Source organism: Rhinolophus ferrumequinum, chromosome 16, assembly GCF_004115265.2.
Source record: "Rhinolophus ferrumequinum isolate MPI-CBG mRhiFer1 chromosome 16, mRhiFer1_v1.p, whole genome shotgun sequence".
Lineage (NCBI taxonomy): Eukaryota > Metazoa > Chordata > Mammalia > Chiroptera > Rhinolophidae > Rhinolophus > Rhinolophus ferrumequinum.
Genome location: NC_046299.1, coordinates 6,205,407 through 6,232,687, shown reverse-complemented (window position 1 = coordinate 6,232,687; position 27,281 = coordinate 6,205,407). Strand labels below are relative to the sequence as shown.

The window sequence follows — 27,281 nt, the reverse complement described above, 5'->3', positions numbered from 1 at the left end:
GGCCATTGGGCTGAAAACTCTTTAGAGGAAGAGGTACCCTTGCTCATGACAGACCTTTTAGGGTGACGTGCTTTGCAGAAACCAGACCCTTCAATGTGAAGCTTGGCTTTTGGGATGTTGTCAGAAGCAACTTCCACCACTCCAGACAGGGCGGGAGCTCCTGAGGTGGTGGCCTGTCTGCCGGGAGGGCGCGGTCAGACCTTGGGGGGATGGGAGCAGCGGGCTGTTCGCTGTGTGAGGTGGCAGAGGGGGCCCCCATTCCTGCCAAGATCCAGCTCATGAGTACTGGGGAGGGGCCTTCTGGTCAGCAGGACCCCACTTTCCAGCTCACAGCCCCCCAGGCTGCCCATGGTCCCCGGGACAAGGTCCCAGCTTCTCCTACTGTCCAGACTCTTGTACCCAGAAGCCCATCCCAAGCTCCAGTTCCCCTCCACCTCCTGTGTCACCTGGACCCCACTCTACTTCAGGAGTCAGCCCACAGCCCCTCCCCCACAAAGTCCCCGTGTGGGGTCCCCTTGGTGCTGCACAGACCCCATAGGTGTCAGCATTTATCACGTGGTTTTACCCTCCTTTTCCTCAGCCTCCAGCTGGACCTCAGGAGATCTAGGGAATGGATGAAAGCTCCGGGCGGTTCTCGCCCCCAAACTCCCAGCCAGAGAGCGGCTTTGCCAGGAGACCAGTCACAGGAGTGGCCTCCGAGGGCACTGACCAGGTGGCCTGTGGGCCACCTGGGTTTGGGCAGGAAGGAGCTCAGATCACAGCCAGGCTCATGGCCCCTGTCAAGTGTGTGATGCGGTCACTCCACCACAGGGCTCTGAGCAGGGACGTGGTCTGGGGGGGCCTCCAGGTGGGGGGCCCAGTTAGGAGGGAGGTGCGTGTGTCCTGGGGGAGGGAGGGGAGCAGCTGTCGGTCACAGGCTGCCTGACCTGGCTGTGCTAGGGGTTGGAAAGCAGCGGCTTCAGGGGAGTCAGCATGGGGTCGCCAATTGACTGACCACTGCCCCGCTCTCCAGGCCCAGTGACGAGCACCATCCAGAAGTGAAGGCTGATGGGTATGTGGACAACCTCGCAGAGGCCGTGGACCTGCTGCTGCAGCACGCAGACAAGTGACAGGCCTGGGAGGGCCCCCAGCCTCCTGCCGCCCGCCCCCGTGCCTGGACCACCAAGGCCTTCCCCTTCGTCCTCTACAGGCAGGCAAGAGGGCACCAGCCTGACAGTCGTGGGCTGTCCTGCCCCGGGGCCTGAGCCTGGCCAGCCCTTCCTCTGTCTCCCTCTGCTGTGCCCTTCCACCCTCCCCCCAGTCACGTCCCCCAGTCTCCCAGGCAGAGTGTGTCCCCTTCCTGATGGCCTGCCTGTGCTGCCCTAGTGAAGTCAGGACAGTGGAACAGACCTCCAGAGAAGGAAATGCTCTGGGCGTGGGCCGGAGGTGCTCTGGGAATGTCCCCGATGCACGTGACCCTGTGCACCTGGACCCGTCAGTGCTCCACTTAACTGGACCAGGGCCATTTGCCCGCTGCCTCTTTATCAAACGTTCTTTGCATTTAGTGAGGAGCCTGGTGGAAACGAGCCTCTCGTGCAGTCCATGCAGCTCTGAGCTGAGACTGCCCAGCCATCCCCACCCACACCCGGAGTCCGAGTGGCCGCTTAGCACCCTGCCCTCCCCCCACCCCACGCAATGCCGGCCCACCCTCTCCTGTCCCCAGAAGTCACCTTTGGAGCCAAAAGCTGGGGCAGCTCCAAGGGCACTTGGAAGACCACGTGCTATAGAGCAAGAATGTTAACCTCTAGGATCAAGGTCGCAGGCACAGAGGGTACAACTTTTTGGAGCCACAACTTGATAGACTTGTGTCATCCCAGTGTGTGCAGGAGGAAACTAACCGTTAAATAAACCGCGCTGATCTGCAGCCGACTCGCGCCCTGACTGCTGAGCGCTGTGGGCTGGGGGGCGGTGGGCAGGGGCGCAGCCTGGTCCCTGGTCCTGCCATGGGTTGGAACCGCTGAACAGCAGAGGGCCTGCCAGGCCCTGAGACATCTCACCTGCCCCAACCCCTTCATTTAACAGAGCGAGGGGACAGTGCACTGCCCTAGGTTCCCAGGGGACAAGGTGGACCAGGGGACAAATGTCGGCCTTCCCTCCAGGTCAGCCCCATGGCCAGCAGTGAGGAGCCATGCATTTCCTTAATTCCCTCACCGCCCTGTTCAGGTTTCAAAATCAATCAGCTGAACAGATGACTTGATCGTGCTATTTCTCCCAAATCAATCTTGGGAGACGTCTCATAAAAGAAGTCCTGGGTCCTCTGTGACAGGATTTCCACGAAACAAAGGCAGACGACGACGGTAAAACACTGGACTCCCTGCGGTCCCCACGCCTTACCTGCCCAGCCATCATTAGATCAGGATTAGGAGGGCCCGGTGGTGGCTCTTTTCATCAAGATGGGAGGCCACCAGGCTGGTGTCACTGGCCTGCGAGGGAGGAGGGGCGTTGGCCTATGAACTGGGAAATATGCTCTTTGATCGAGTCCCCTAATGACAGCTTGTTGGGGACCCACGTGGTGGCCTGGTTGGTGGCTGGCCAGCAGGGGCAGAGGGCTGCAGCTCAGCAGGGCGTGGCGGACGACTGCTTGGGGACAGCCCTCAGCCTTCTGCTCGTTTTCCTTCTTTCTCCCTCCTTGCAACTGTCCTTGCGTGCTGCCCTCTGCAGCAGCCTGCAGCCAGGCAGCGCCCCCCCAGAGGAAGGAGGCTGGTGTTCTCACCGTGACAAGTGGGGTTGCCTTTGGCAAGCTGCTGCCCAGGAGTGGGGACAGGGAGGGTGTCACAGGGACAGCAGGTGCAGGCCCCTGCGGTGTCTGGACCGAGGACACGGCACCCCCTCCCCAAGCTGTGGGGTCAGTGAAGTGGGTGAGGTCATCTCTTTTTACAGATAAGCAAACTAAGGTGCAGAGAGGAAGGGCCTCGCCGACTCGCCTACGGGGTGCCTGGGTAGGGGCAGAGCTGAGGCATGAATCAAGGTCTGATCCTGCAGCCATGCCTTTTCTGTCGCTGCCACAATCCTGTGGGGTGGCCCTCTCCATGCGAGTCAGCTCGCGTGTCCTCCCTCTAGGGACAAAATGTTCTTTGGAATTGAGGTCTGGCCCTAAAATTGGGGGGCAGCGTGTAACCCCTGAGCTTCAGCGACTTCATCCTTTCCTTAGCAGGCATTCACTGAGTCCTGCCAGGGACCAGGCCACACCACTTGCCCTGTCACTTGGCTGGGGATGGTGACCTGTTTTGCTGCCAAGAAGGAGGGCCTTCCTCACCCTGGGTCCGTCCAGGTCTGTCCTGGCCTGCTGCAGACTCTCCTTCCATGCCCCCAAGCCGGGCAGGCAGCTCTCAGGCTTCAGTGGAGCTGGCCTTCAGGGCTGACGAGGCAGGAGCCAGGCTGGGGAGTCTGGTCCTCAGCACCAGGTGTGCGCCTGTCCCGACTGGCTGGTGTCAGCACTCCTCTCCTCCAGATCAGGCTAAACCAGGTCCCTCAGACTCAGGAGGGCCGATCCCTTCCTGCTGGGCTTTCCCACCCCTCGCAGGGTGGGCAGGTGGGAAGGGCACAGAAGTGGGGATGCAGGGAAGGGCCCCTGTGCTCATGGGTCCACCTCCCACCCTATCGTGATTATCCATAGCTCGGGCCTCGCCTCTCAGAATCGTCCCAGTTTAGATGATAAACATATCAGGCACTTTGCAGGATCTCATTTTTTCTTTCCTTTCTTCCTTTTTTTTTTTTTTTAAGATTTTATTGGGGAAGGGGAACAGGACTTTATTGGGGAACAGTGTGTATTTCCAGGACTTTTTATTGGGGAACAGTGGTGTGTTTTTCCCAGGACTCATCAGCTCCATCCAAGTCAAGTTGTCCTTTCGATCCTAGTTGTGGAGGATGCAGTTCAGCTCCAAATCCAGTTGCTGTTGTTAGTTGCAAGGGGCGCAGCCCACCATCCCTTGTGGGAGTGGAACCGGCAACCTTGTGGTTGAGAGGACACACTCCAACAAACTGAGCCATCCGGGAGCTCAGTGGTAGCTCAGCTCAAGGTGCCGTGTTCAATCTTAGTCCCTTGCGGGAGTTGAACCTGCAACCTTGTGGTGGAGAGCCTGTGCTGCAGCCAGCTGAGCCATCTGGCCACCCGGGAGCTCAGCAGCAGCTCATTGACTTCATTCCAGTTGCGGAGGGCGCACCTTGCTAGCCCATGTGGGAATCGAACCGGCAGCCCTGTTGCCCAGAGCTCATGCTCTAACCATCTGAGCCACCCGCCCGCCCCTCATTTTTCCTTAACTTTTGATTTTTCTTTTAGATTATAAAAGCAATATGTATTGCTATAGGAAATTCAATAGAAAAGCATAAAAAACCAAGTCACTCAGAGTCTGACCACTGTTAATATTTGGGGCATTTCCTCTCGGCCCTCTTACCACGGGCAGATGGATGTTTTTAACACGATCTGGGTTATACTGTATGTCTCGGGTGGTACTGCAGTTATTTTGCATTGACTCTCTCATGTAAGCACCCCCAAGTGTTAAGCGGGGCCGGACCCACCCGCAGGGCAGGGTGGAGCTGCTGCCCAGCAAACGTCCCAGAGCCTGTGCCCAGAGCCTGTGCCAGGGGCAGTGTCCTGCCTCCAGCAAATCTCGAGGGACAGGAGGGCGTGGCCACGTGCTTCCCCTGCCGTGGGGGCCACACCAGAGCAAGAAGCAGATGGGCCAGAGCTGGGCGAGCTGAGCGGGAGCAGATGCTGGAGCCCACAGCCAGGGAGCTCATCTGAGGGGGGCCGGTAAGGGCCACTTAGGGGCTGGAGCTCCATCCAGGGCCACACTGGATAATAGTGCTGTCCAGCAGTAGGACCTTCTTCAACCTGGGAAGGTGCCCTCCCCTCCGGTGAGGAACATGTGGTGGCCACTGTGCTTGGCAGAGCCTCCCCTGGTCCCTGCCCTGTCAGTCCTAGGGACATGAGGCTGGGTCCCTGGGCCTTGGTGCTACAAGGCTGACTGGTGGGGCTCCCCTCACCCCTAGCTTCAGCCACAGCAACCTTCCTTCACCTGCCTCATGAACTAGATATTCATAGACCATTTTGTTTGACGAGAGAGCTGATGCTAAACAGAAAACAGGCAGAGTCTGACAACCTTCGTTCCAGAGGGGCGTCCTCAGGACCCAGTACGTGTTCTGAGCAAAACTCTATGGTCGGATCACGTGAGCAAACGTCGGGTTATCGCAATTACAGAAGCCTCCACACCTGTCCTCAGGCTGTAAATGTCCTGGTCTCCTGAGCTTAGTTAGCCAGTGGTCCCCAACCGTGTGCCCTGAGCCCACTCTGGGCCGCACTGCGTGTGCCGGTGTCCAAAGCCCAAGCAGCACAGGGCTGAGCCATCCAGTCCTCTGTGGCGGAGCCCAGCCGATGCCACCTTCTTGGCCAGGCCTGGCAGTCCACACAGCAGCGCAACCTGGAGCAAACCGCCATGTGGCCTTGCCTTGGCGTTGCTGACGGCTGAGCTGATGTGCCCACGCGCGTTCTGTGACAGTCAGCTTCCTCCACCCATCCGGACTTGGAAATTAGAGAGGGGTAAGTCTGTGGTCCTGGGGTTCCTGGCCAGAGCGAGGAGCCAAGCCCCTCCACCCCAAACACACACACACACACACACACACACAGCCTCCAGTGGGTCCCCCGTGACCAGAGCCACGGCCCGGCCATGGCCAGCCCTCCCCTCTCCCACAGTCGCTCACATAGCCAGCCTCTCGACAGCTCTGAGATGGTCTGCTACCCCCATTTTATGGCCCTGAGCCTGAGGCTCGGAGAGGACAGAAGGGGCCAGGCTCTGTCCCTGCCATGGGTGGAAGGGGGACCTGCCTATTAGCCACACCCAACAGAAACCACACAGCCAGCTCCCAACGGTTGGATATTGAACCAGGAAGCTTTATTTACACAGTAAAAGTAACAAGCAAATTCCTGAGAGACTAGAGCGGCTCCTAGTGCAAGACAGTTGTGGCCTGCGTGGAGGACAGGCTGCGGTGGGTGGAGGTGAGGACAGACCCCGCGGCCTCGGCACACAGGTTGCTTTGCCCCGGGTGGGGGCCTGGCCCAACCCCATGTGCTCTGGCCACCACCCTTCCTGAAATACGTCCGTGTCGGGAAAGCACGCTACAGCCCCAGAAACAGTCTATGCGCTGTCACCAAGCCCCCAGAACACCCCCCACGCACTGGAAACACAATTTCTTTGCCAAAGAGACGATGCTAGAAGGGCAGACTATCCTACCTAGGCTACAAGGTCTCTGCTGCGGTCTGGGGTTTTTAAAAAACTCTTTTTCTCTTTAAAGAGGCGCGATTTTCTGTGACTGGCGCTAATGGGAGGGGCTTGACCCACTGTGTGGCTGTAGGAAGAGGCAGCCCCCTTGCCTGCGTGGGAGCAGCGAGTCTGGGTGGCACCTGCCCAGCCGTGCTGTTGGCAGGGCTGCTCACACTCCAGGCGCAGAGCCTGAAGCGGTCATCACTCAGGTGACCGGCCCCGAGGCCAGGGTGTATCACCTGAACCTCACGGGCAGACACGGGGATACAACAGGGCAGCCAGTGTGCTTGGAACGCCGCTCAGACAGGCGGTGCCCTGCGCGCCCCCTCGGGCAGCGTCAGCCAGAGCGTGGGAAATCACACGCCACCCGCCCGCACACGGAGACCCATTTGGACGTTTGGATTTCTTTGTTTTTTTAATATAATGTGAGCTTTCCTTTATTGAAATTTTCTTTCAGAGTACAAATTCACAAAACTTTCCTGCTACAAAAATTGTGTGGAAAAGTAAGGCTTTCTGAGAATGAAAATCCGTATGCATGGTCAGAACAGGTTCCCCTGTGGCCCAGACGTGGTGTGTGCCTGTGGGTCCTGGGCCAGGCCCGGCCTCCACTGCGAGTAAGGCAAGAGGGTTTGCGGCCCTGTAAACAGTGAGGCCCGGCCCCCACGGCAGACGGCGGCTTTAGAGGACACTCCTTTGGAGTGAGCGGGGATGCCATGTGACAGTAAGCCTCTCCTCCCCACCCAGCTCTCCCGGAGCCATGATCCGGCTCTTGTCCTTCAGCCCCTCCTCCCACCCCATAGGCAGTGGTCTGGCCCAGCCCTCCCTCAGTCTCCCCTCTCAGGCAGGACTTCATGGGCATCAGCTACAAAAGGCAGGGCCCCGACAAAAGTGAGGCTTCTGTGGGATGAGTCTGCCAGCCCACCGACTGCCTCTGGACAGTGGCACAGGGTCAGAGGGAACCTGCTGGGTGAGCCCCCCTCCCTCCCTCCAAGAGCTCTAAGACCAGAAGACCTGGTGCCAGCCAGATGGCGGTACCTTCTACATGGAGTCTGCACTCTCCCATCAGGACAAACACGTAGTCAGCTGAAGGCCTTTTCCTCTGAGCAGAAGGGACACTGGCCATTCTGTCCCCTTGTCACTGATGCTGTGAGCTTGGGCTAGGAGATCCGGTGTGGCAGTGACAGTCAAGAGGGGCCTGAGGGGGCTGCAAAAAGCCAGACCCTGCTTTGGGCCAGAATCCCTTCTGCCTGAAAATCCCCAAGGCTGGGCTTGTAGGTCGACAGGACCAGCTTGGGTGTAGGTGGCCAGCAGGGTCTGAGGGACACATGGGACACCCACTGCCATATGCCTCCCCTCCTAGCTGTGAGGAAAGGCATCTGGGGGCTGCTCAGGCCCATCCTGGCTCGGACCCCCAGCCCTCACTGTCCTGTGGACCAGGAGATGGGGGCCTGCCTTCTTGTACAGGAAGGACTGTTTTACAGGCCATGGTCCCTCTGTGGCCACGCTGGGTGTGGGCCGGACGCCAGTACCTCCCCCCACCCCATGCTTTCTGAGGACATGAAGCACCAGCGTGTGCGCCCCGAATTCATGCACTGCCAGATGTCCCCCGACAACCGCCCCACCTCCTCTGGTCACCGCTAAGACCTCCACAACCCGCCAGGTGGGGATCGGGCGAGATCGTCTGCCAGAGCCACCGGCTCTCTGGTTTGGCTCTCCAGGGTCCCCAGGGGATGTGCTTTTGGTGGGAACCAGAGGCAAAGCTGGGTCGCACCCCAGGCCCTGCCCAGCACCCACACACCGGAGCCTTTCCAACCAGAGGCTTCGACACCCTCTCCGAGGCCACTGACTAGGGGTTTTCTGAAAGAATCTTATGGCTGATTTGTAGGAAAAGCCACCTATAAATCAGGACCTGAGACACCACACTTATATAAAAAAGTGAAGGTTTAAGTAGAGCTTCCCAGTTGGGTCTCTCTTGAGGGGAAAAGTGAGACCTTTTCGTACTAAACCTGCAGCAGTGAGGCATTTGCTGTTAAGAAGAGCAGAAGCAGAGTGACTACGAAGTGCCTTTTTTCGTGTCAGCAAACTCCAGAGTGCGCACCGGTTATTTTTAGCCTTTTGGGAAAAGGAGCCACTTGCTCATGAGCCGACCCAATTGCTATTGTCTGCAGAAGATGCGGAGCTTGCTAAAAGCCCAATTCCACGGGAGCAGCGCCCAGGGCACGTGTCTGCAGCTGGGCTGGATTGGAGCCGCCTGAGAGCGAGACCTCAGGAGGCAGGTTCCTTGTCCCCACTGCCAGCGGGGAGCCTGCGGGGTGTGAGGAGCTGGGGAGGGTGCTCGTGTGCCTCCAGGTGGTGGGGGGCCACAGCAAAGATGCAGAACTGAAGATGCTCTGCTCCCCAGCTGGCCAGCAGGTGGGCTGGTCCCGCGGCGGGCGGGGCACCTTGATCAAAGCCAGCAGACCCCACCACCAATGAACACTGCAGGGGCCGTCAGACCCTTGACCCAGCGCCCCAGAGTACCCAGCAGACATCCTCCACGCCGGGAATATGCACAGGACCTGGGTTTGTGTACCTGCTCATAGCTCCTACCTCCTGAGGACCTCCTGAGAGGTTCTGCCCTTTCATGGTGACATCTCTCCACTCCCCTGAATCCAACTAACTCATCACTCAGTGGCAGGTCAGCCACAGAGAATGGCTGCCATCTGCCAACGCTGCCAAAGCGGCCCCCAGAGTGGCAGAGCCACGGGGTCAGGCTCTCCATGCACGGGAGAAGTAAGTGGGTCTATCTTTTCAGCCAAGAGATCCACCAAACGTCTACCCAACAAAGATGGCCTACCCCAAGTTGTTCTCTGGGCTCTGCGAGTTCAGACGTGGAGGGCCACCCCACACCCTGGGCCTCTGTCTGTCACACTTGGAATTAAGGCCAAATGGTTCTGGTGTTACTACAGAAGGAAGCATCTCCTGAACCTTCCCAAGCCTGAAGCAGGGAGACCTGGGAGAGAAGGCACAGAATTAAACTGAGTGAAAGAAACTGTGGGGCCGACTCCCCAAAACTGAACCTGAGCAGGAGGCCAAGAACGGCCGTGCCACCACTGGATGGACCTGAGCCCAGGCCCCCTGAGAGCATGCAGAGCGGAGCCGTGAGACTGCCCAGCGGGGTGACTGGATGCTCGTGGCTAACATCCCCCGAGGGAAGCGGGGAGACAGACCCAAACCGAGCAGCGGCAGCGGCTCCAGCAGTTCTGGGAACCGCGGCCGCTGTGCTGGGGAGCGGCCGAGGCCCCCCGCAGCCTGGACAGCCTCTCGGGGAGGGGTGGGCTCGCTCCCTGGGACCCGACGCCTTCCGGGAAGCTTCTGTCAGGCCCAGGAGTGGGGCTCCCCCCTTCAAGTGCCCACCTAGTGCCTAGAGGGAGCTGTTGATCCTAATGCACCCCACCCCTGACCAGGGGCCGAGGCCCCCTCAGTTGTTCTCTATCTGTTCAATGTCCAATTCGCCATCCAGGGAGCAAGGGCTGTTCCCGGGAGCCCCGCGGTCCCGCCAGGCCATGGCCTGCTCCCCATTCCTGCCGCAGACCTCGTCGGGGGCACAGCCATCCGAGTCCTCACAGCACAGCTCCTCCTTGCAGGCCAGGGGGTCATCGAAGGACGCGGGAAGAGGCTCAGGGACTGGCGTCCCGGCGGGGGTCCGGCCCCCGGGGCCGGAGGCTGAGGCCGACAGCAGTGCCGTCCAGGACCTGGTGCTGCTGACGTGGAGGGTGAAGGGGCTGTGGGGGCCGCAGTCCTCCATCCCTGCGCTCAGACAGCTGAGGCTGCTGAAGGTCTGACAGTTCTGTGGGAGACAGACACACAGGTCACTGAGGGGCACGCCCCGCTCCCGGAACCCAAGGACCAGACGCCCTCCCAGGCCAGGCCCAGGCCTCTGGGGCTACCTGGCGAGGGGTCCTCCACCCAAATCCCAGACTCCTCCACCATCTGGGCAAGTGGCCATCGACCACTCACTCATGAAGAAATACCCCTGGCCAACGAAGACCATGTCATAAAGAAATGCAAAATTCAGTTATTCATTTACAAAGTGGCAAAGAACACAGCTTCCTCATTAATACCCCGTTTGGGGGGTGGGGTGGGAGGGCTCAGAGCCCTCGGTCCCACCTTTCTGAAGGGTGATCTGATAAAAAGATAACCCGATTCCCTCAGACAACTGCACTTCTAGGATTTTGATCTGAAGGAAACACTTTAGGACACATGGAAAAATTCAGCCACGTGAATATTCCTTGTCACACTGTTCAACTGAAAAGGGGGCCACCCAAGGTCCCCACGACAACAGTGCCAAACCCACGCCTTTGCAGACAAGGAAGGCTCTTGAGCCCTTAAGAGAACATTGCCAGAGTGACTCTGCTGACGCAAATGGAAGCCTCGCCAGGCTGCACTGCTGCACAAAGGGGCGTAATGCCCACCCTGCCCACTCGCCACGAGGGGAGAGGAGGTGGGGCGGGGGGGTCGGGAGGGCTGAGCTGACGTCTGCAGCCATCCAGGGAGCTGGTTTCCATGTGAGCCTGGTGGCCGGCCAGGAGACGTTGACTCTCTAGTGGGAGAAGGCTCCTGAGCCCTCAACGGGCATTCGGGTGGCAGACACCTCCGGGCAGCTGGAGTGGCTGGGCTCACCAGCCATCAGGCTCCCTGGGCCTCAGCTGCCTCGTCTGTAAGAGGCCAGCAATGGGCCCTGTGAGGCCCAGTGAGAGAGCGTGGCTGTCAAGAGCTCCCGCCTATAGGGATGCTTGCTTCCGAGGGCCCTATGCTTGCTTTGATGCTCTGTGGTTGTCATCTTGACATTCTGAATAGTTTTTTAAAAGGGCCCTTCATTTTGGTTTTGCACTGGGCCCATGACTTATATGGCCAATCCTGCATGGAAAGCTTATTAACCTTGCTCTCTGGGTTTAAAAAGCAAAGAGCTTCCCCCTCCCCTGCACCCGCCAAGAGCTGCGTGTGTGGGGCCGGCCTGACCAGCTGGCAGCCTGAACATGACCCAAGGGTGCTCAGCGGCAGTGTGCACAAGTGGATTCAGTTCATTGCCCGCTTTCACAGCAGGGCACAGGATCGTGACAGAGGGCTGTGACAGGCAGGGGCACCAACGGCCCACGCAGTCCCTTCTGGGGAGACACGCGTGGAAGGCAGAGGGGGGCGAGGGTGGGGGCCTGGAGCACCACGAGCCTGTGAGGCCAAGGTCAAGGTCACAAGCTGTCCCCAGGGCCCTGGTGTTTCCCCAGCTTAGTGTTTTGTGTTACTTTGAAATAGAGATGACCAGCAGCTGTCACAGGGAAGAAGCTGCAGAAACGGGCTCGACAACCGGAAAATAAAAGGCGCGCTCTGTGGAGGAAGATGGTCGTGCCTGCACTTGCTCATTGTTCCTGGACACTCCACGGAGGAAACTGTTCTGATGGCTTTGCTTTTCTTGGAATCTTTGGATTGACCGAGAAAGGTGAAGACGGGGGTACAGGAGGGGGCTCTGGGGAAGGGCACTGGGACTGAGGAGAGAAGGGCTGGGCCACTGATTAGGAAGAAGATGCTAGCCCACACAGAGACAGGAGCCCAGGCAGCAGCCGCACCGGACTGGCCTGGCCGGAGTCTCCCGACCTGGGCTGCCACGGGGTTCCATGAGGCGCACCCTAGTCTACAGGAGCCTATTCCTCCTGCCCCCCAACACAGCAGAGGGCTGCAGACAGCAATTCATGCAAAACGGACGTTCCCAGTTCAGAACACAAACCTGGCGCCGGGTGAGCAGAAGCCCCAGAAGCCTGTGACAGGAGGGTCCGAGGCCCCTTCTGCCTCCCAGCCACTGTCTCAACTGGCCTAGAGCTGCGCCAGGACAGGAGAACTGGGTAGGGACACAAGGAAGACGGAAGATGGTCCAGTCAGGCAGGGGCGTCACACCCCCACCGCCACCTGTGTTTGCAGCCTCTCTGGCCCAGGCCGCCCTGAGGAAACGGGCCCAGGTGCAAGGTTGGTGCCGTGCAGCTCAGGAGCCCAGGGAGCCAGGTCCACCCCTCCCAGCTAGGTGGTCTGTTTATTTGCTTTGTGGAAGTGGTGGTGGGTAAGAAAACTTCACATGTGACAATGACTCCTGTTGTAAACAACGTCTGGGGTAAGCCCAGTGTGCTCTACAAATGGGTCACAGGTGACGCCGAGACGCTGACGCCCTCAGCCTGTGGCGGTCCCCACAGCATGCTCAACACCTGAACTGTGTCGTCTCCTGTGAGCAACCACGTGAAGACGGTGGGAAGCGCTGGCACAGTAAACCTGAACAGGAAGTGCTCCTAGGTCTGCGTTCACCTGCTCATGCTCAGCATCCAGCCTCAGCATCCGGCTGCCTGACTTCGTATGTTAAACTTCCTAAGATGCAGGGGCGAGTGGGGGTGGGGGAAACTCTTATGCCGACTTTATGGCAAATGTGACAGTGTGTGTGTCTGGGAGCTAATGATGTTCAACATTAGCCATGTCAGCAGCAGGGTGCTGGGGACCCTGGTTTGCTGGAACTTTGCAGAGATAGAGCTTTGCCTCAAGTGTGCCCTGGAGAGGGCTGAGGTCACACAGATTATTACAGATCTGGGCTCTGCCTGGCCTGGGCATCATGGCTTCAGATAAGCTCCTCCACCTCTGAAAATGGTGGGTGGGAGAAGGGCACCCTGGGCCACCCCCACCGGCTGTCTGGAACACCTGGGTCCTTCCTGCTTTGCAGCAGGGTGAGAAGGTGCAAGGTTTGGTTGGTGAATGTCATCACAGGCCAACTCCAGGATGCCACTGGATCCTCCTCCCCCCAGTAGTTCTCAAGGTACCTGCTCCTTGGCTGCAAGCCGGTATCACCTTGAAAACTTTGTTGACTGAAAACTCAGCTCCCGTGGAAACCAAGACCTGCCCACAGAATGCCCCACCTGGTGGCACACCCCACCTGCCATGGAGGAATGTGACGGTCACAATGGAGCAGTGTGAGTACTGCCCAGACTTCATCCCTGCGTGAGCCCACCCCATGCTGACTTTCAGGGCACAGCCCACACCCACGCCCGGTGGCAGGGACCCGCCCAGCCCCTCCTGGAGCTCACTGCCCAGAAGCTCAGCTCCCACAGAAGAACGCTGCATGGGCCCTCAAAGATGTCTGGAGAAAGCTGCAGAGCTGCTAACAAGTTCAAAGCACCACATGAACACATCATTAAAGGTGAAGTGGCTGCTCCAGGACAAACAGTCCCCCCGCCCCCCGAACACTGTTCTCTTGAAACTCAGCCTTGGCCCAGTGATGGGCTGCCTACGTGGGCAAAGGCCTGCCCAGGTAACAAAGTTCAGAAGGAGCCATTATGGGGCTCAGGCTAGTGGCTGGAGACATCAGTCAGCGCCCTGTCCTAGAGTCTGGGGCAGCTTAGAGACGGAGACCCTGGACGTCAGGTTGCTTCCATCAGAGCCACGAGGCCTCAGCTGTAGGCGGTCCTGTGTCAGCCCAGCCCAGCCCAGCCCAGCCAGTCTCCCTGGGGCTTCTCAGCCAGGAGCAGCAGCCTTTCTATGCAGATATTTGCTCCTACACCCTCCTGGGTGGGAGGCCCCTGGCTGAGCCCTGGAGACAGAGACAAAGTGAGGAGAGGGCAGGGGGCAGCCCCCGGCCAGGGACAGACTGATGCAAGAACACAGGTAGAAGACCAGGCCCGGGGCCTCAGGGGGACCAGATCCCAGGTGCTCTTCACACTGCAGAGCTCCCCGTGGCTCAAGCTCAGAGTCTCCTCCCTTCCGGGCTGCTTCCCTCACCTCCCTCCAGGTTTCTCGGAGCCCCCACTCCAGCCCACCACTGGGACCAGAGTCCCCACCTCAGGCTCTGCTTCTAAGGAAGTGACCCAAGGAGGTGAAATCACTTTGCATGCGACTGCCCTACTGTCTGGACTGTTGTTCCTTCCAGAACAGTAGTGCCAGGCCGGGGTCACAGGCCGGCTATTGGTTCCCATCAGGGGTCCAGCTGTCGGAACCACCCTGCCTCACATTGGCTAGGGGGTGGGGGGACACCTGTCCTTGGTCAGTCCATGTCCTCAGTGTAAGGCCCACGTGACACTTGCCGTCAGCATTGTACTGGGACAAAACATGCCTCCCCGAGGCACACCTGCCCTTCCCCTTCTCAGAGAAGAAGGGTGCTAGAGCACCCCACCTCCCCCTTCGTCCTTCAAGGCTGGCACCTTCAACATCCCATTTTACAGATCTCTGTGCTATAGATTTTTAGGAGCTACCTCAAATCCCTCTAGAAAGAGGGGTATAAATAAGCCCAACCAATAAGTCAGGGTGACCAGACCTGGCCTATGCTTCCTGGAGCCTGAGGCCGCTCTGCTGGAAGCTGTTGGGCCTAGGGCTCTGGCTAAGAGAGGCATTTCCTCTCCCAGACGCTTTCACGGGACGGAATTCTCCAACTATCAAGAAAACACCAGGCCATGAGAATGGCTAACGGCCTGGAAATTTTCTAAGTCTCGTTTATGCTGAAAGCTGGCACAGAGACGGCAAGGCATGTGGTTTCCTGGGGTGGTTTTTTTTTTTGTTTTTTTAAACTATGTCAGAAAAGAGAAAAAGGCACCAGCATATTTTTGGCCTATCTTTAATCCATCTTTGATAAATGCGAATTTTGCATGGGGGCTGGACTCTCTCACAGGAAGCCCCAGGGCCCAAACGGTCAGAAGGGGGGCTCCTTCCCCCTACGGCTGCCCTGGGCCAGAGCTGTGGGTCAGCATGGGGTCTGGCAGGTGCTGAGATGATCTCACTGTTCTGCTGGAGGCCGGCCCTTCATTCTGGGCATCTTATCACCATGCTCCAGCCGCAGCCCAGCTCCACTTCCTGCATGGGGCAGGACAGGGCGGCTGGCCACCCAGGCCTGTGTCAAGGCCTGTCCTGTTTCTGGGAAATGCTTACCTTTGGACCCCACAAGAGGCAGCCCTTTGAGCCTGGACTGCTTCCCTGTCCTCAGGAACAAGGGAAACAGCTGCCGGTTGCTGAGACCTGACACTAGGAATTAGAATTGCCTCGGGGGGCCTCTGAGTCCCAGGGAGCACCCTGATTGGCAATAGATACTTGAGGCTCTTTCCAGATCACAGGTTGTAGGGTTGCACAGCCGGGCAGGAGGAAGTATCTGTGAGGAGGAAGGCTGTTCTGCAGAGGCCACGAAGTTACTGAGTGCCTCTTCACTGGCAGCTCCTTCTCTCCCACTAAAACCCGGTTTTGCATCTTCCCCTCTAGAAGCCGGCCCCAAGCCCTTGCACACAGCCCTGACCCTATACCCCACTGCCTGGCTCAGGGGCCGGCTTAGAGAAGGTGCCCAGTGCAGCCTGGGGACAGGAAGGAAGGACCCACCCAGTCAGCCCTACCTGACTCAGCCTGTGTGTCTGCAGAGCCCCACGGTCGAGGTCCCCCGGGTGCTGTGGACAAGAACAGGCCTTGGTGGCCCAGAGCCCTGCATGTCCTCTGAACAGCGGCCAACCCAGTGGCCTGGAGGCTCCCCTTTGCTCGCACCCCACAGGCCACATTGTGGCGCCCGTTGTTTCTGCACCAGGCCCCCGGGTGGCAGATGGCCTGCCCGAACACAGAAGGTGTGGAGATGGATGCCAAAGGGCCTCCCGGCACTCTCACAATTGGAAAACAAACATTTTGTTTCTGCGGTGTACGTTCCGGCCAGCACACACTCAGGACGGGACTTGTGAAACCACCTCGCTCTCAGCTTGGCGTGAAGAGAATTCTTTGCCTAACAAAAGTCGAGGGACCTTTCCAAAGCACACAAGGGTCTGGCAGGGGGCCAAGGGCAGTGCACTACCGAGATGCATACAGGGTCGGGGGACGACTCCTGCAGCAAGGACTGGTGGCACGGAAGGTGCGTCCCAGGCCCTCACAGGGGATGGCGGGCGCTGGTTCTTGCTCAGCTGCCAGAGCTGGGTGCCCCGAGGGCCATGTCAGGGCACAGGGAGACCCCTCACAGCTCCACCCCAGCAGCCCCACGTTTGTGTTACAGATACCAGCTTCCAGAGAAGGGAGTCCTTTTTGGGAAAATGAGCAAATAGCCAACCAGTTCATTAACCTCGTTTTTCAGATGGGCAGACTGAGGCCACAAGAGGAGATGAGGCTTGCCCCATGTCGCACAGCCGGTGGATGTGCGACCAGACCTCTTGACTTCTGGGCCATGCTTGGGAAAGCATCTGATCAGGAAAGGATGGCAGTCTTGAAAAGGCTGGACAAGCCTGGGCTGGAATCCCAGCTCTGGGGTGTCTTCTGGGGGACCTTGGCAAATCACTAAACTTCTGAGCCTCAGTTTCTCATTTGTACCATGAGACTAATAAAAGCTCCAATGTCACAGAATTGTTTAGAAGATTAATGGCACTGAGAGTACCTCCACCTCCATATTAAATCATTTTGATGTTTCTCCACTTTCGTACTCCCCTTATTGGCAGGAACAAGGTTTATGCATTTCTAAAAAGGGCACTTTGCAAAACTGTGCGGACAAAAAACCCCTACCAGCCCCAAGTTCTGCACTTAATAATCACCAAATTAACTCTGGGTTTTACGCAAGCACAGGACATGACAACAGCAGGAAGGGCCAACCCCCCCAGTTGCAAAGGGGCCACACATGTGCCAGACATGGGCACGTGGGCAGTCAGCCGTGGGCTCTTTCTCATGGCTGGACGGCTCTTTCACACACACAGAAAGGGGAAACCCCTGGACAACCTCTCACTGTGTAGGGTTCGCATGGCCTGACTGGGGCTGGTTTGGGGCTTCTTGCTCCATGGAGGAACACTGTGGGTGACCCAAGGGAGGGGCTGCTTTGTGCCCCAAACCTTGGCTTCCCCAGGGCAGGGCCCATCTCCCGGATGGCGCCAGCCTTCTCCAAACGGGACAGGGTTGGCCAGTCAGAGCAGCAGCCTACCCCGCCATGCCCTGCCAGGAGGCGGCGACCTGTTTTTCAGAAACGGCTGGGGGAAGTGGCCCGTCGTGTCTGTGGGAGCCCGGCTGCCGCGGGAATGTAACGACATATAGTGAAGATGGGCATTTGGACCAGGTGTCTTCAGTTCTGGAGCGTGTGAACCTGGAGCCCCCATTTCCACCTGTCATCTTATTTCTACACCTGGAGAACAGATGAGAAGCAGAGATTAAGTTCAAAGTGTCAGATTTCCTTTCAATTTGGTGGTGGTGGTGGGGGGGAATCTCGTCTTTCCTCCCCAACAATAAAATATAAATCATAAAGAAAGGCCGGCAAGCACTGTGGAAACACAACTGGCCAATTTATCTGCTCCAATGGGTCTCAGCACAGAACACTCCAGAAGCAAACAGTCCCCAACCCCTTCCTGTTGCTGAAGCACTCCCGTCTTAGGACGAGCCCAGCCCCCCAGTGCACAAGCACACCCCTCTGAACTCCTGGGAGCCAGCATCCTGGCAGGTCCCAGCCAGCATCTGTCTCATCTCACCCAGTCGATGTAGCCAGAATGGGGGGCAGGCTCAGGAGTAGAGACGTGCTGGAGTTCTCAAAGATGGGGCCTCTCCCCACTGACTGGACCAGCCCTAACCACCCATGGGGTACCCTGGACTGCCCAGGTCCCTGAGAAAAGGCCCCGGGGGGTCAGTATAAAATGTCCGGCTGCCCTCACTTCTGTGGTGCCAAGCAGGGTCCCCGCACCAAATCCAGAGGAGTGCCTCATCGGCTACAAAGCTAACACACACCACCTGCTACCCTCCCTGCTGTGACGTGGTCCAAGGTCAGGGGTCCAAGGGCAATGGTTCCCCCTAGGAGGGCACCGCAGGGTGGGGCATCAGAAATAGGGTCTAGGCGCAGCTTTGGGAGGGGGGTTCAGGCCCTCTGCTCCATTCTGGGCCTCCGTCTCCCTCCTGTGCTGAGGACAGGTGGTCCCCAAGGGCCGCTGACTGACTGGGTCTCCCAGCAGTCTACAGAAGGTGGGAGAGAACAAAGACGCCTCAAGGTCAGTGTGGTGTCGGGACGAACCTGAAGGGATGTGGGCCCTAGCCTGCCGGGTATCCTGGGATAAGTCCTGCCCGCTGGGGCCCATCTTAGAATAAAAAAGTCGTCCTGCAGGAGCCCTGGGTTTCCCGCCCTGCCCCGAGGGGCTGCTGCACCAGCTTTGATGGCACTTGAGGCCTGGCACCAAATCCAAATCAGAACTGTACCATCATGCCAGTGGCCCCAACTGGCCCCCTTCAGACCAGACCCTGCCCCGAGCTCCAGACCCAATGGGCCTCACGAATGTCTCACGTGTCTCACTCCTGACCCAGCACCTTCGCGCCCCCAGTCTCCCGGAAGAGCTAACGCCTCACTCACTCCAGGGCCAGAGGCTGGCCTGGGCTGTGCCCGCCTGCCCACTCAGGCTCTCCCAGGGAGTGTCCTCCATCAGCCGGGATCAGCCCTTCATAAACCTCTCTCCCCCTTCTCAGCCCCGCTGAAGTGCCCTCCCCTGCCCCACGGAGCCTCCCTGCCCACGCCCTCTGTCCTGGAGCCCCCACACTGTACCCACAGGCTGGCTGTTAGAGCTCTGGAGGGCTCGCTGCATCCTTGTTGCCTAGAAAAACGGGGTCCGGCGTTGAATGGAGGGTTGAAAGGGATCCATTTACGGGGGGAATCCTGCCTCTACCACTAGGACTCGTGTTACCTTGGGCTCCTTATGCAACCAGAGTTTCTCTTTCCCCATCTATAAAATGGGGAAATAAAAACTGCCCTAGTGGGGCTGTACCGGGGTTGAAATGAGATTAGAAACAGGGCCTGGCTCAGTGAGATTTCAACACCACTTTTCGGGCCCGGCTGCACCAAGACAGAGGCTGAGGGCCCGCGTCGCCGTGAGCAGCCCCGGAAGCACCCACTTACCCCCAGAGCGGTCTGTGAGAGCAGAAACCCAGGCAAGCTGGAGAAAGCAGGCTGTGCTGACCTGTGCCAGCCACCAGAGTCCTGCGGGGGCGAGCAAAGGCCACAACCCAGCCTGGCTTGGCCAGCATGTCCCAGCGTGCCAGGGCAGGGCAGGTGGCCACGGGGCAGGGCAGGTGGCCACAGACAAGCCCGCTGGCAGTGGGCGTGGCGGGACATTCCTGAGCACGGTCCGCCTCTCTGGGCTTGGCTGTCCCCCCCGCCCCCCCCTCCCCCAAGCTACAGGTGAATGGCAGGGGCCGTGTGTGGGGCCCTGGTGCTCCTGAGTCCAGAGGACCTGTTAGAGAACTGGGGCTCCTGAGGGCTTTATCTCACCTGGAAGCAGGCAAAACACCTACTTAGCTACGGGGTGGGGTCGGGGGACTCTGGCCCTCCAGGCACCCCTCGTGGGGTGGCCTGTTCTCTCACCCAGGTAAGCTCCATCTCTCCAACCAAATCCAACAATGTTGCAGGGCCAGACCTGCATCTCAGGGCCAGGAGATCAGGCTTGGAGTCCCAGCTCTGCCCAGTGCCCCGAGGGTGACCTGAGCAGGTCTCATCCCCTCTCAGAGCTGGGTTCCTCAGAGCTGCAGTGAGGAACAACACTGGGAGTCAGAGAGGGTGCAAAATTCTGGGAAGCTGTGCCGAGCTCACCAGACTTCTGGATGCCCATGGCCGCCACCCAAGGCACTCTTCAGTCTTTGCTGCCATGGGTGCCCTGGCAGGGAGCCCCTACTGCAGGGGCTCCTGAGCTGCGAGCATGTCGGGGGGGGACTGCATGGGAGGGGCTTCTGTGTTCCCCACCAGGACCAGGCCAAACCCACCCCCAGAGAAGGTCCAGATTCCGGGTCAGCAGCAGGCACCCAGGACACATTTTCTTGAAGGGCACTGGAGGTGCCAGGAGATCCCCGAGAGGCTGTGGGGGGGCCGTCCAGAGCATCCTGAGTGTGGCCTGGAGCTCACTCTCTGCAGACTACACAGGAGTGGAGTCTCTGCCACTCTCTAGCAGAGTGACTCTGAACACGTCACTTCCATTTTTGGAGCCATGATGGGAGCCATGATGTTGATGTCATCAGGGAGCCTGTGAAAGACCCAGCTCAGGGCCTCCCTATGCTGGCAGCATGTGGTTCCCACTTGGAGGCCCAGCGGCAGGCTCCAGAGGGTTGGTCAGGGCGGGTCCCTGTTTCACTGACTTTCCCAAGGACACACCTCAACATAACTGTGAGTTTCCTGATAGGCTTATTTTTTTCCCTTTCTATTTTTTCCTTTTTGCTCATTACTGTTTAAATGCTTGGCAAGATATGCAAAATAGCAGCCGCACCTCAAAGCATCTCAAAGCCCGAGAAGCCCTTGCAGTCCAGTTCGAGTACCCAGCCGAGGTGGACGCTGGGGGTCAGCACCAGGTGAACCTCTCACCACTATCTCAGCACCTAATCCCAAGACAGGCTCTGCAGCGTTCCCATGTACATGCGGGAGCAGGAGGTTGACTCGGCAAAGTCCCATGGAGGGACAGCAGCATGGCCAGGCTCTCCCCTGGCTGTGTGCTCAAGGCCTGTGCCCTCACCCACATGCCACACCTCGATGCTGCAGAAACGCCAGATTTCAGGATGGAACCCCGATCTAATGTCTACCCCCAAGAGCTCCCAGCAATCCTCACCAGCTACTCGGGGGAAAAATTCCCAACTACAAAGGGTAAAGGCCCTTGGGACAGCGAGGGCTCCTAGAGGGCCCCAGAGGGATGGCAGGGCTTGGAGCTGCCCCAAATCACTGTCCATCCAGACGTTTCTTCATGTATAGAAAACTGACCCACGAGGTTGAGCAACCGTCAATTCCATTGTCATCCCCGGAATCTCATGTTCCAGGAACAAAGGGCATTTCTGGGGTTTCGTTCTCGTGTCCTAGCAGCTGTGGAGCCTGTAATGATGGTATAGCTAGCATTTTCCCTGAGCTTCAGGGGGGTCATCCCACTGAACCCTCACAGCAATCTGGGGGTGGGGGGGAACACTACCATCATTGGAAGTTCAGAAACTGACCAGGCCACACCGGGGAGTAAGTGGGAAGATGGGAGCCCCAGCAGGCTGGCTCTAGGACCCAGTCCTCAGTGCAGAAAGGAGAGGATGAGGGAAAAGACAAGCCTCCCTGGATCAGACCGCAAGGCAAGAGGTGGGAGGGAGTGTGTGCCCAGGCTGACCCCATGAGGGCCCAGGCCCTGGGACAGATGGGAGAAAGGGGCAAAGGCCACGAGTGTTTTATTCTCCCCTGGAGCTCACCCCAGGTCGTGAACAGTGTGTCGGGGGAAAGGCTGAAAGCACCAAGGAGGAGGTGAACCAGGAAGACAAAACAAAGAAACCAGCACAGTGCCCAGTTATAAGATCCTCCATGCACACAGAATCGGGGCATCTTCCCGAGGGCCCCCGTTGGACCCTCACGCCCTTCTTTCCCTGAGACATAAATGCACACACATGTGGGGTGCATGCTCCCCCCTCACACACACACACACACTCTGACATTTCGCAGTCACTTCAAGATGCTGCAGTTCCTACAGTGACTGATGATAACGCAGCCAATTTGCCGTGGATCCCTTTGGTCCGACAGGTGAGGTGAGCTGTGGAGGAGCAGTGATGGCAGAGCAGTGCCTGGGGCCTCAGCCTCTGGCCTAAGACTGTTACTGGGTGGGCCCATGTCAGGAAATGAGCCTCCTTCTCTCTCACAACGTCTGATGACTTGGAAAAGCACAGAACCCATGCGAAGTCCCTCACTTTCTATCTGCAGGAGGCTACCACAAAAAGAAACTGCCAGACGCCATGTGTCATTGGCGGAGGCTGGACTCGCTTGGAGAGAGGAGCCCAGAGCCATGGAGCCTCAGGAGATAAGGCTCCACACTGACCGTGGGGGTAGCCATGGGAGAAAAGCAGACCTGGGCCAGTGCACTCCCGCAGGTGAGGCCCCCGCCCCAGGCCACGGGAAGAAGCCCTTCTTCACCCCCTGTCTTCCTAGCAGACAGGCAGTCTTATTAAGAAAACGAGAGCTGGTAATACTCACAGCTCCCGTGAACTGGGTGCCCACTACGTGCCGCCACTGCACCAGAAACTCAGCACACCGTGGACACACACACACACACACACACACACACACACACACAGCCCTGCAATCCTCCAAGGAGAATGAGCCCAGGGAGCCCTAACTGGCAGGTCACTGCAACTACAGCCAGTGTCCTGTGGGGCAGGCTTGGGGCACAGCGGTCATTCTTCTCTCTCGCCCCAAAGACACTGGCTCTATGAGGCTTACCAGCAATCTGCCATGAAAGCAGCTCAGGGGATCTTAACGAGGGTGGGGCTCCGGACAGAGGCATGAAAGCCAGAGCCACGCACGTGGACAGATCCATAGTGATGGGGGCGCCTCTCCTGGCCATTGTGGTGAAAACAGGCCAAGGGTGAAGTGGAGGGGGCAGGAATTTTACCACGACAGAATTTTACCTCTGCAGCATAACCCAGACGGCCTCAGATGCCACCTTCTCCAGCCTGGCAGCTCCTCTCTGCAGGAGAAGCAGCCTGGGGTGCCCGCACCCCCGGGGGCCCAACACACGGATGAGTGCTCAGGCTGGCTGGCAGATGTCCTGCTCAGCTACAACGGCTGCCAGGCTGACGTCCAGCCGGAGCAATGTCCCCAAGTAAACAAGGGACCTGAAATCCTGTGGGTGAGTACCCCCCATAGGCACATGTACACACACAACTTATGTTCACAGAAGCTGTAGGAACGACTCCTGGGAGAAAGGGTGGCCTGCTGTCTCTTTTGCACTTAAACTTGGCTCTCACCACAAAACTACATGAGCCAAGAATTTCCCCCTAATTGTTCGGGCCGGGTAAGTCCAGAGTGAACCCCTTTACATTGCAGCACAAAGCTCTCTGGCGGTCAGGCCGAACTAACTGCCTTTCTACCTTGGCTTTTCACTTGCGCCCCTCCCTCTTTCATCTCCACCATTGTCCCCCGAAGTGAGGCCTCATAGTGTTTTCATGAAAGCAAGAAAAATTGACATTCCTGAAGGTATTGTGGGACCTGTCGAGGCGGAATCGCTCATATGCCTTTTTTCTCACTATTAGCTTGAGATGATCTGAGAGAAAGAAAAAGAGAGAGCGCGAGAGACACAAACAAAACACAAACAAAAAAGTCCCTTCCTTGATGGCCAGTGAGACACAAAGCCTCTTGAGAGGAACTTCGATTGTGGGAGCCCAGGTGAACGGAGAAGCACAGACCCAAGCATCCCGCTCCTCCAGCTGCAAACAGGAAAGCAACTTGCGACTGACTGGAGGGAAAACGACTGCAGCTTTCGAAAAATCTTTTTCCTGCGGCAAGGCCTTGGAGCCACGGATGACCAGGCCGCTGTGCGGGGCTCTCACCAGGGACGGCGGTTCACCCCTGGCAGGTGGCTGGTACATTTCCCAGGGTTTATCAGCATGGTGACTACACTGTGCTCTTTCAGCGAGGGCTGCAGGGATCTCGACGGGGCCACTGAGATCGGTGAGGCTGTGACAGGCTCCATCACTCGCAGCCCAGGCCTGGCCTCCCGATCACAGCCCCAGGAGGGCCGGCGGGCAGGCTCACGGACCGGGGGACGGTGCCAATTAAAAACCCGAGCCTTTCTCTTCCTCGTTTTCATTCCTACAGCTACACTGTGTCCACCGGCAGCGGATTCCAAAAGCAAGGCGGCCACATTCACCACCCAGGGCTTCAGAACTGCCGTCCCCAAACCAGGCTAATTAAAATCATGGTGCCTCCCTGGCTGCTTTGGGGAGGCGTGAAGACAGAGGTGCAGAAGACGAGGCACATCTGGGAATGCTGGACTCTCCTGGGGACAGCTGGCAGGCTGGGAGGGCGGGTCCCCTTTAGCCCGTCACCCCATCCTCCACCACCGGGCCTCTGGAAGGAGTAGGGCCCACCTAGGCATGTGCTCTCAGAAAAGCCTGGCCCCTCGGGTCTCTGGAACTTTCTAGTGCTCCCTGTATATGCTGGAGGCCTCCGAACCTGCTCAGGAAGACAAGCAAACCTGCTGTGGGATAGAGTGGTCAGCCTGCAGCTGACAGAGCCCTGCTCCAGGACCGACATGCCTCTGGGGTGAATTCACCACCCTAGGCCTGCTCCCAGCCAGCCAGCCGGGCGGGGGGAAGGCACTGAGGCCTCGCCACCTTCTAGCTGCTTATTCAAGGCCCAGCCACTCCATCTCTCTGCGCCTGTTCCAACTGGAAAGCAATGATAATGAAAGTAACCTTGCAGAGTTGCTGGGCTAGCAGTGCACGGCACACCCATCCTACCCAGTGACAGCCAAGACTGTCACCGCTAACCACAGCATTACCAAGCAGTTACCACCCTTTCAGAAGCTCTGCCAGCAAACCAAGGGCAAATGCAACCCCCCAGACACAGGATGGGTGGCACAATGCCCACCCTTCTTCCTTCCCAGTGTCCTTTAAAATTCCAGGACAGCTCCTAACCCAGCAATGGATGAAAATGTGGGTGGCAACGCTTCTTTCAGCGAAATGCATGCTAATTCCGGCTGATCTGTGTGGCATTCAGCATCCCTTCTCCAAATTCCCAGGGTCGGGGAGCTGCAAAACAAGGTCCTCCCCCAGGAACGTCCTGGAAGGGCACTGCTCCAAGGTTTGCACACAGGGAGGCCAGAGGCGACCTTCCTGGGTTGCTTGGAGAGGATGGAGATGTCGGTTTCTCAGATGGTGGTGGGAGCGGGTATCTGGACAGATCAGCAAAGCCGAGAGCTTGAACTGACAGGGCAGGTGGGGCCTGGGGGTGGCCTCGGCAATGGCGATGGGGAAGGGACGCAGAAGAGGGCATCTCGGGCCACTTTTCCAGCCAGAGCCTCCTCTGGTCAGGATGCTGGGAGACAAGAGGGGATGATGTCTCAGGCCCTCTGCTGCGGGACTCAGCATCTGTCCCCGAGTGGGTGAGGGTGGCCCCTGCTGCATGCAGAATCCTGTGGGGCCTGCCTCTCAGAGAACCGCGTGTGTGGGTGTCCGTCTGTAGGGCAGAAGGCCAGGCGAGCCAGGCAAAGGCCCCAGCAATGGCCACCTGCCTCGGGGGACAATGACCAGGCTGTCTCAACAGGGGAGTCCCAGGGTGCGCCGTGACCCTGCAAGGAGCTAGGCTGAGCCCTCAGTGCAGAAAGGGGCAGCCAGGGCCAGCTTCGGAGCTCGCTGGGGGCCTCCGTGCAACGCAGGCTCTGCCATCACATCTGCTCTGTGACCACCCCTCACTCCTCTCTCTACCTCTTCCTCAAGGAATATCTGGGACTACAGGTCCAGATTCCTTTTCCTCTTTTAAAGTTTTTAAAATTGAAAATTGAGAATCATAATAAAAATAACATTAATTCTAACCAAGGCCCTGGAATAGGCTCTAAGGCCAGGGATGGGCCAAGGTGGGCAGCAGTGTCCCCTCCCATCCAGCCTCCCAGGAGGGGCAGTGGACAGGGCCAGTTCTGAAGGCAGACAGGTGATGGCAAATTAAGTAGGGCTTGCGCCAGGCAGTTGCTAAGATCTCTCCGAGAATTCTGAAACCCTGATTAATGGGCAAGAGGGCTCTGTGCTCTGGCAGGAGGACTCAGGCGCCTTTTCTTATGAAAAGCAGCGACGCACACTGCTGGCAGCTGTCTGGCAAAACACCTGCCTCCCTGGCTCCCTGGAGGGGCTCAGGGGAGACCCTGGCACTGCCTGGGAGCTGGCAGGAGAAACGGGCCAAGAAGCCATCCGACAGGGCCACCATCCTTCCCAGCTCCTGGGGACATGGACTCAGAGAGGGAGAGAAAACGTGGGGCCAACCAAGCTAAGGAAGCCATTGCAGGGGCGGCGGGCCCTGCACTGTGTCTCTGGGTAACAGGACGCCCTGCGGCCCAGCCCCACCCATCCTGCTGAACACTCAAGCCAAGCGGGCACCGAGAAGGCCCCTCTCCTTCGCCACTGCCCAATTCAGAGGGATCAGATTTCTTGTCTGAGGCCAGACGTGTCACAGGGACTGCACCACCAGGAAGGTCATGATCTTTCCCTCCAGTGAGTCGGCCTCAACTGTGCAATTGTCACGGGTGACGTCACGACTGGGGGCGATGGGGGCACCAGGGGCATCTGGGGGGAAGAGGCTGCGATCCTACAACGTCGGACCAGCTCCCCTCCCGCCAACGAAGATTTACCAAGCCCTGGATGTCAGCAGTACCGAGGAAGAGAAACTGCTCTAGTCTTAAGCATTTAAGTCTTCTAGTCACAGCGTTTGTCCCTCTGAGCTGGAAGTGCGGCTTTCTTTCTTTAGGTGTTTGCTAGATGCCTTGAAGAATGTTCCCATCGCAGCTTCGACGCAGACTTAGCCAAATTTGTCTGTTCCCCTCCTCCGCCCCCCCCCGCCCCGTGGGCTCAAACATCTTCCCTAGGCCTCTAGTGCCTGACAGGAGAGGGGAAGAGAAACACGCAATTTGGCAGCCAAGGAATCCTAGAACAAATGGAAACACTTTCAGACTGGCGGCCCCAAACTGGAGCCCTCCCGCTGTCATGCCACCACCTTCGTCTCTCGGTCCTTTTGCTCCCAGCCCTGGGTTTTCCCAAGGGCTGAAAACACGAGATTCGGTTCGTGGTGGCCATGGGGTTTAGGGAATCTCAGCGTCCCTGCTCTGCAGTGCAGGTGGCAGTGGTGCCTCTGCGGCTCCTCCCCCAGCCTCCTCCTGCTGCCGGGAGACGGGCCTACAGCACCCCTCCTGTGAGCCCGGCTTCCCTTCCTATCTGAACCGTCAGCCTGCGATCCCGGGGTGATTCGGGGTGAATGCAGGGCAGGTGGGAAGCAGGCTGACGGATGCCCAGGGGTTCTGGGAGAACTGCTGGTGGCTTTTCCCCACTGCAGACATGCCGGAGCAAGCACGGGGTCAAAGTGCAAATGCATGGACACCATTCGCTCCAGGTCTAGAGCGAGGCCCGCTCCACGGGATCCACGCTGCCCGGGACACTCTCAGAATCAGCCCAGGGACCATGATAGCGTGATATAGTCAAGCTCCTAGGAGGGCCATCAGCAGGCACCACGCCATGCCTGGGGGC

General features: G+C 58.4%; 2 protein-coding genes across 2 annotated transcripts in view; one reads left to right on the top strand and one right to left on the bottom strand.

Annotated features, from left to right (window-relative positions):
• Positions 1-1,918, top strand: part of LHPP (phospholysine phosphohistidine inorganic pyrophosphate phosphatase) — a 117,587-nt gene extending 115,669 nt beyond the window's left edge. The window contains exon 7 of the mRNA XM_033131282.1: positions 1,013-1,918. Coding sequence (XP_032987173.1) covers positions 1,013-1,109 — 97 coding nt within the window. The 3' untranslated portion in view covers positions 1,110-1,918. The remainder of the gene's footprint in view (positions 1-1,012) is intronic.
• Positions 1,919-8,894: 6,976 nt separating this feature from the next.
• The window catches only part of FAM53B (family with sequence similarity 53 member B), a 68,083-nt gene continuing 49,696 nt past the window's right edge, over positions 8,895-27,281 (bottom strand). Inside the window, exon 4 of the mRNA XM_033129854.1 lies at positions 8,895-10,128. Within this exon, the coding sequence (XP_032985745.1) occupies positions 9,760-10,128 (369 nt within the window). The 3' untranslated portion in view covers positions 8,895-9,759. The remainder of the gene's footprint in view (positions 10,129-27,281) is intronic.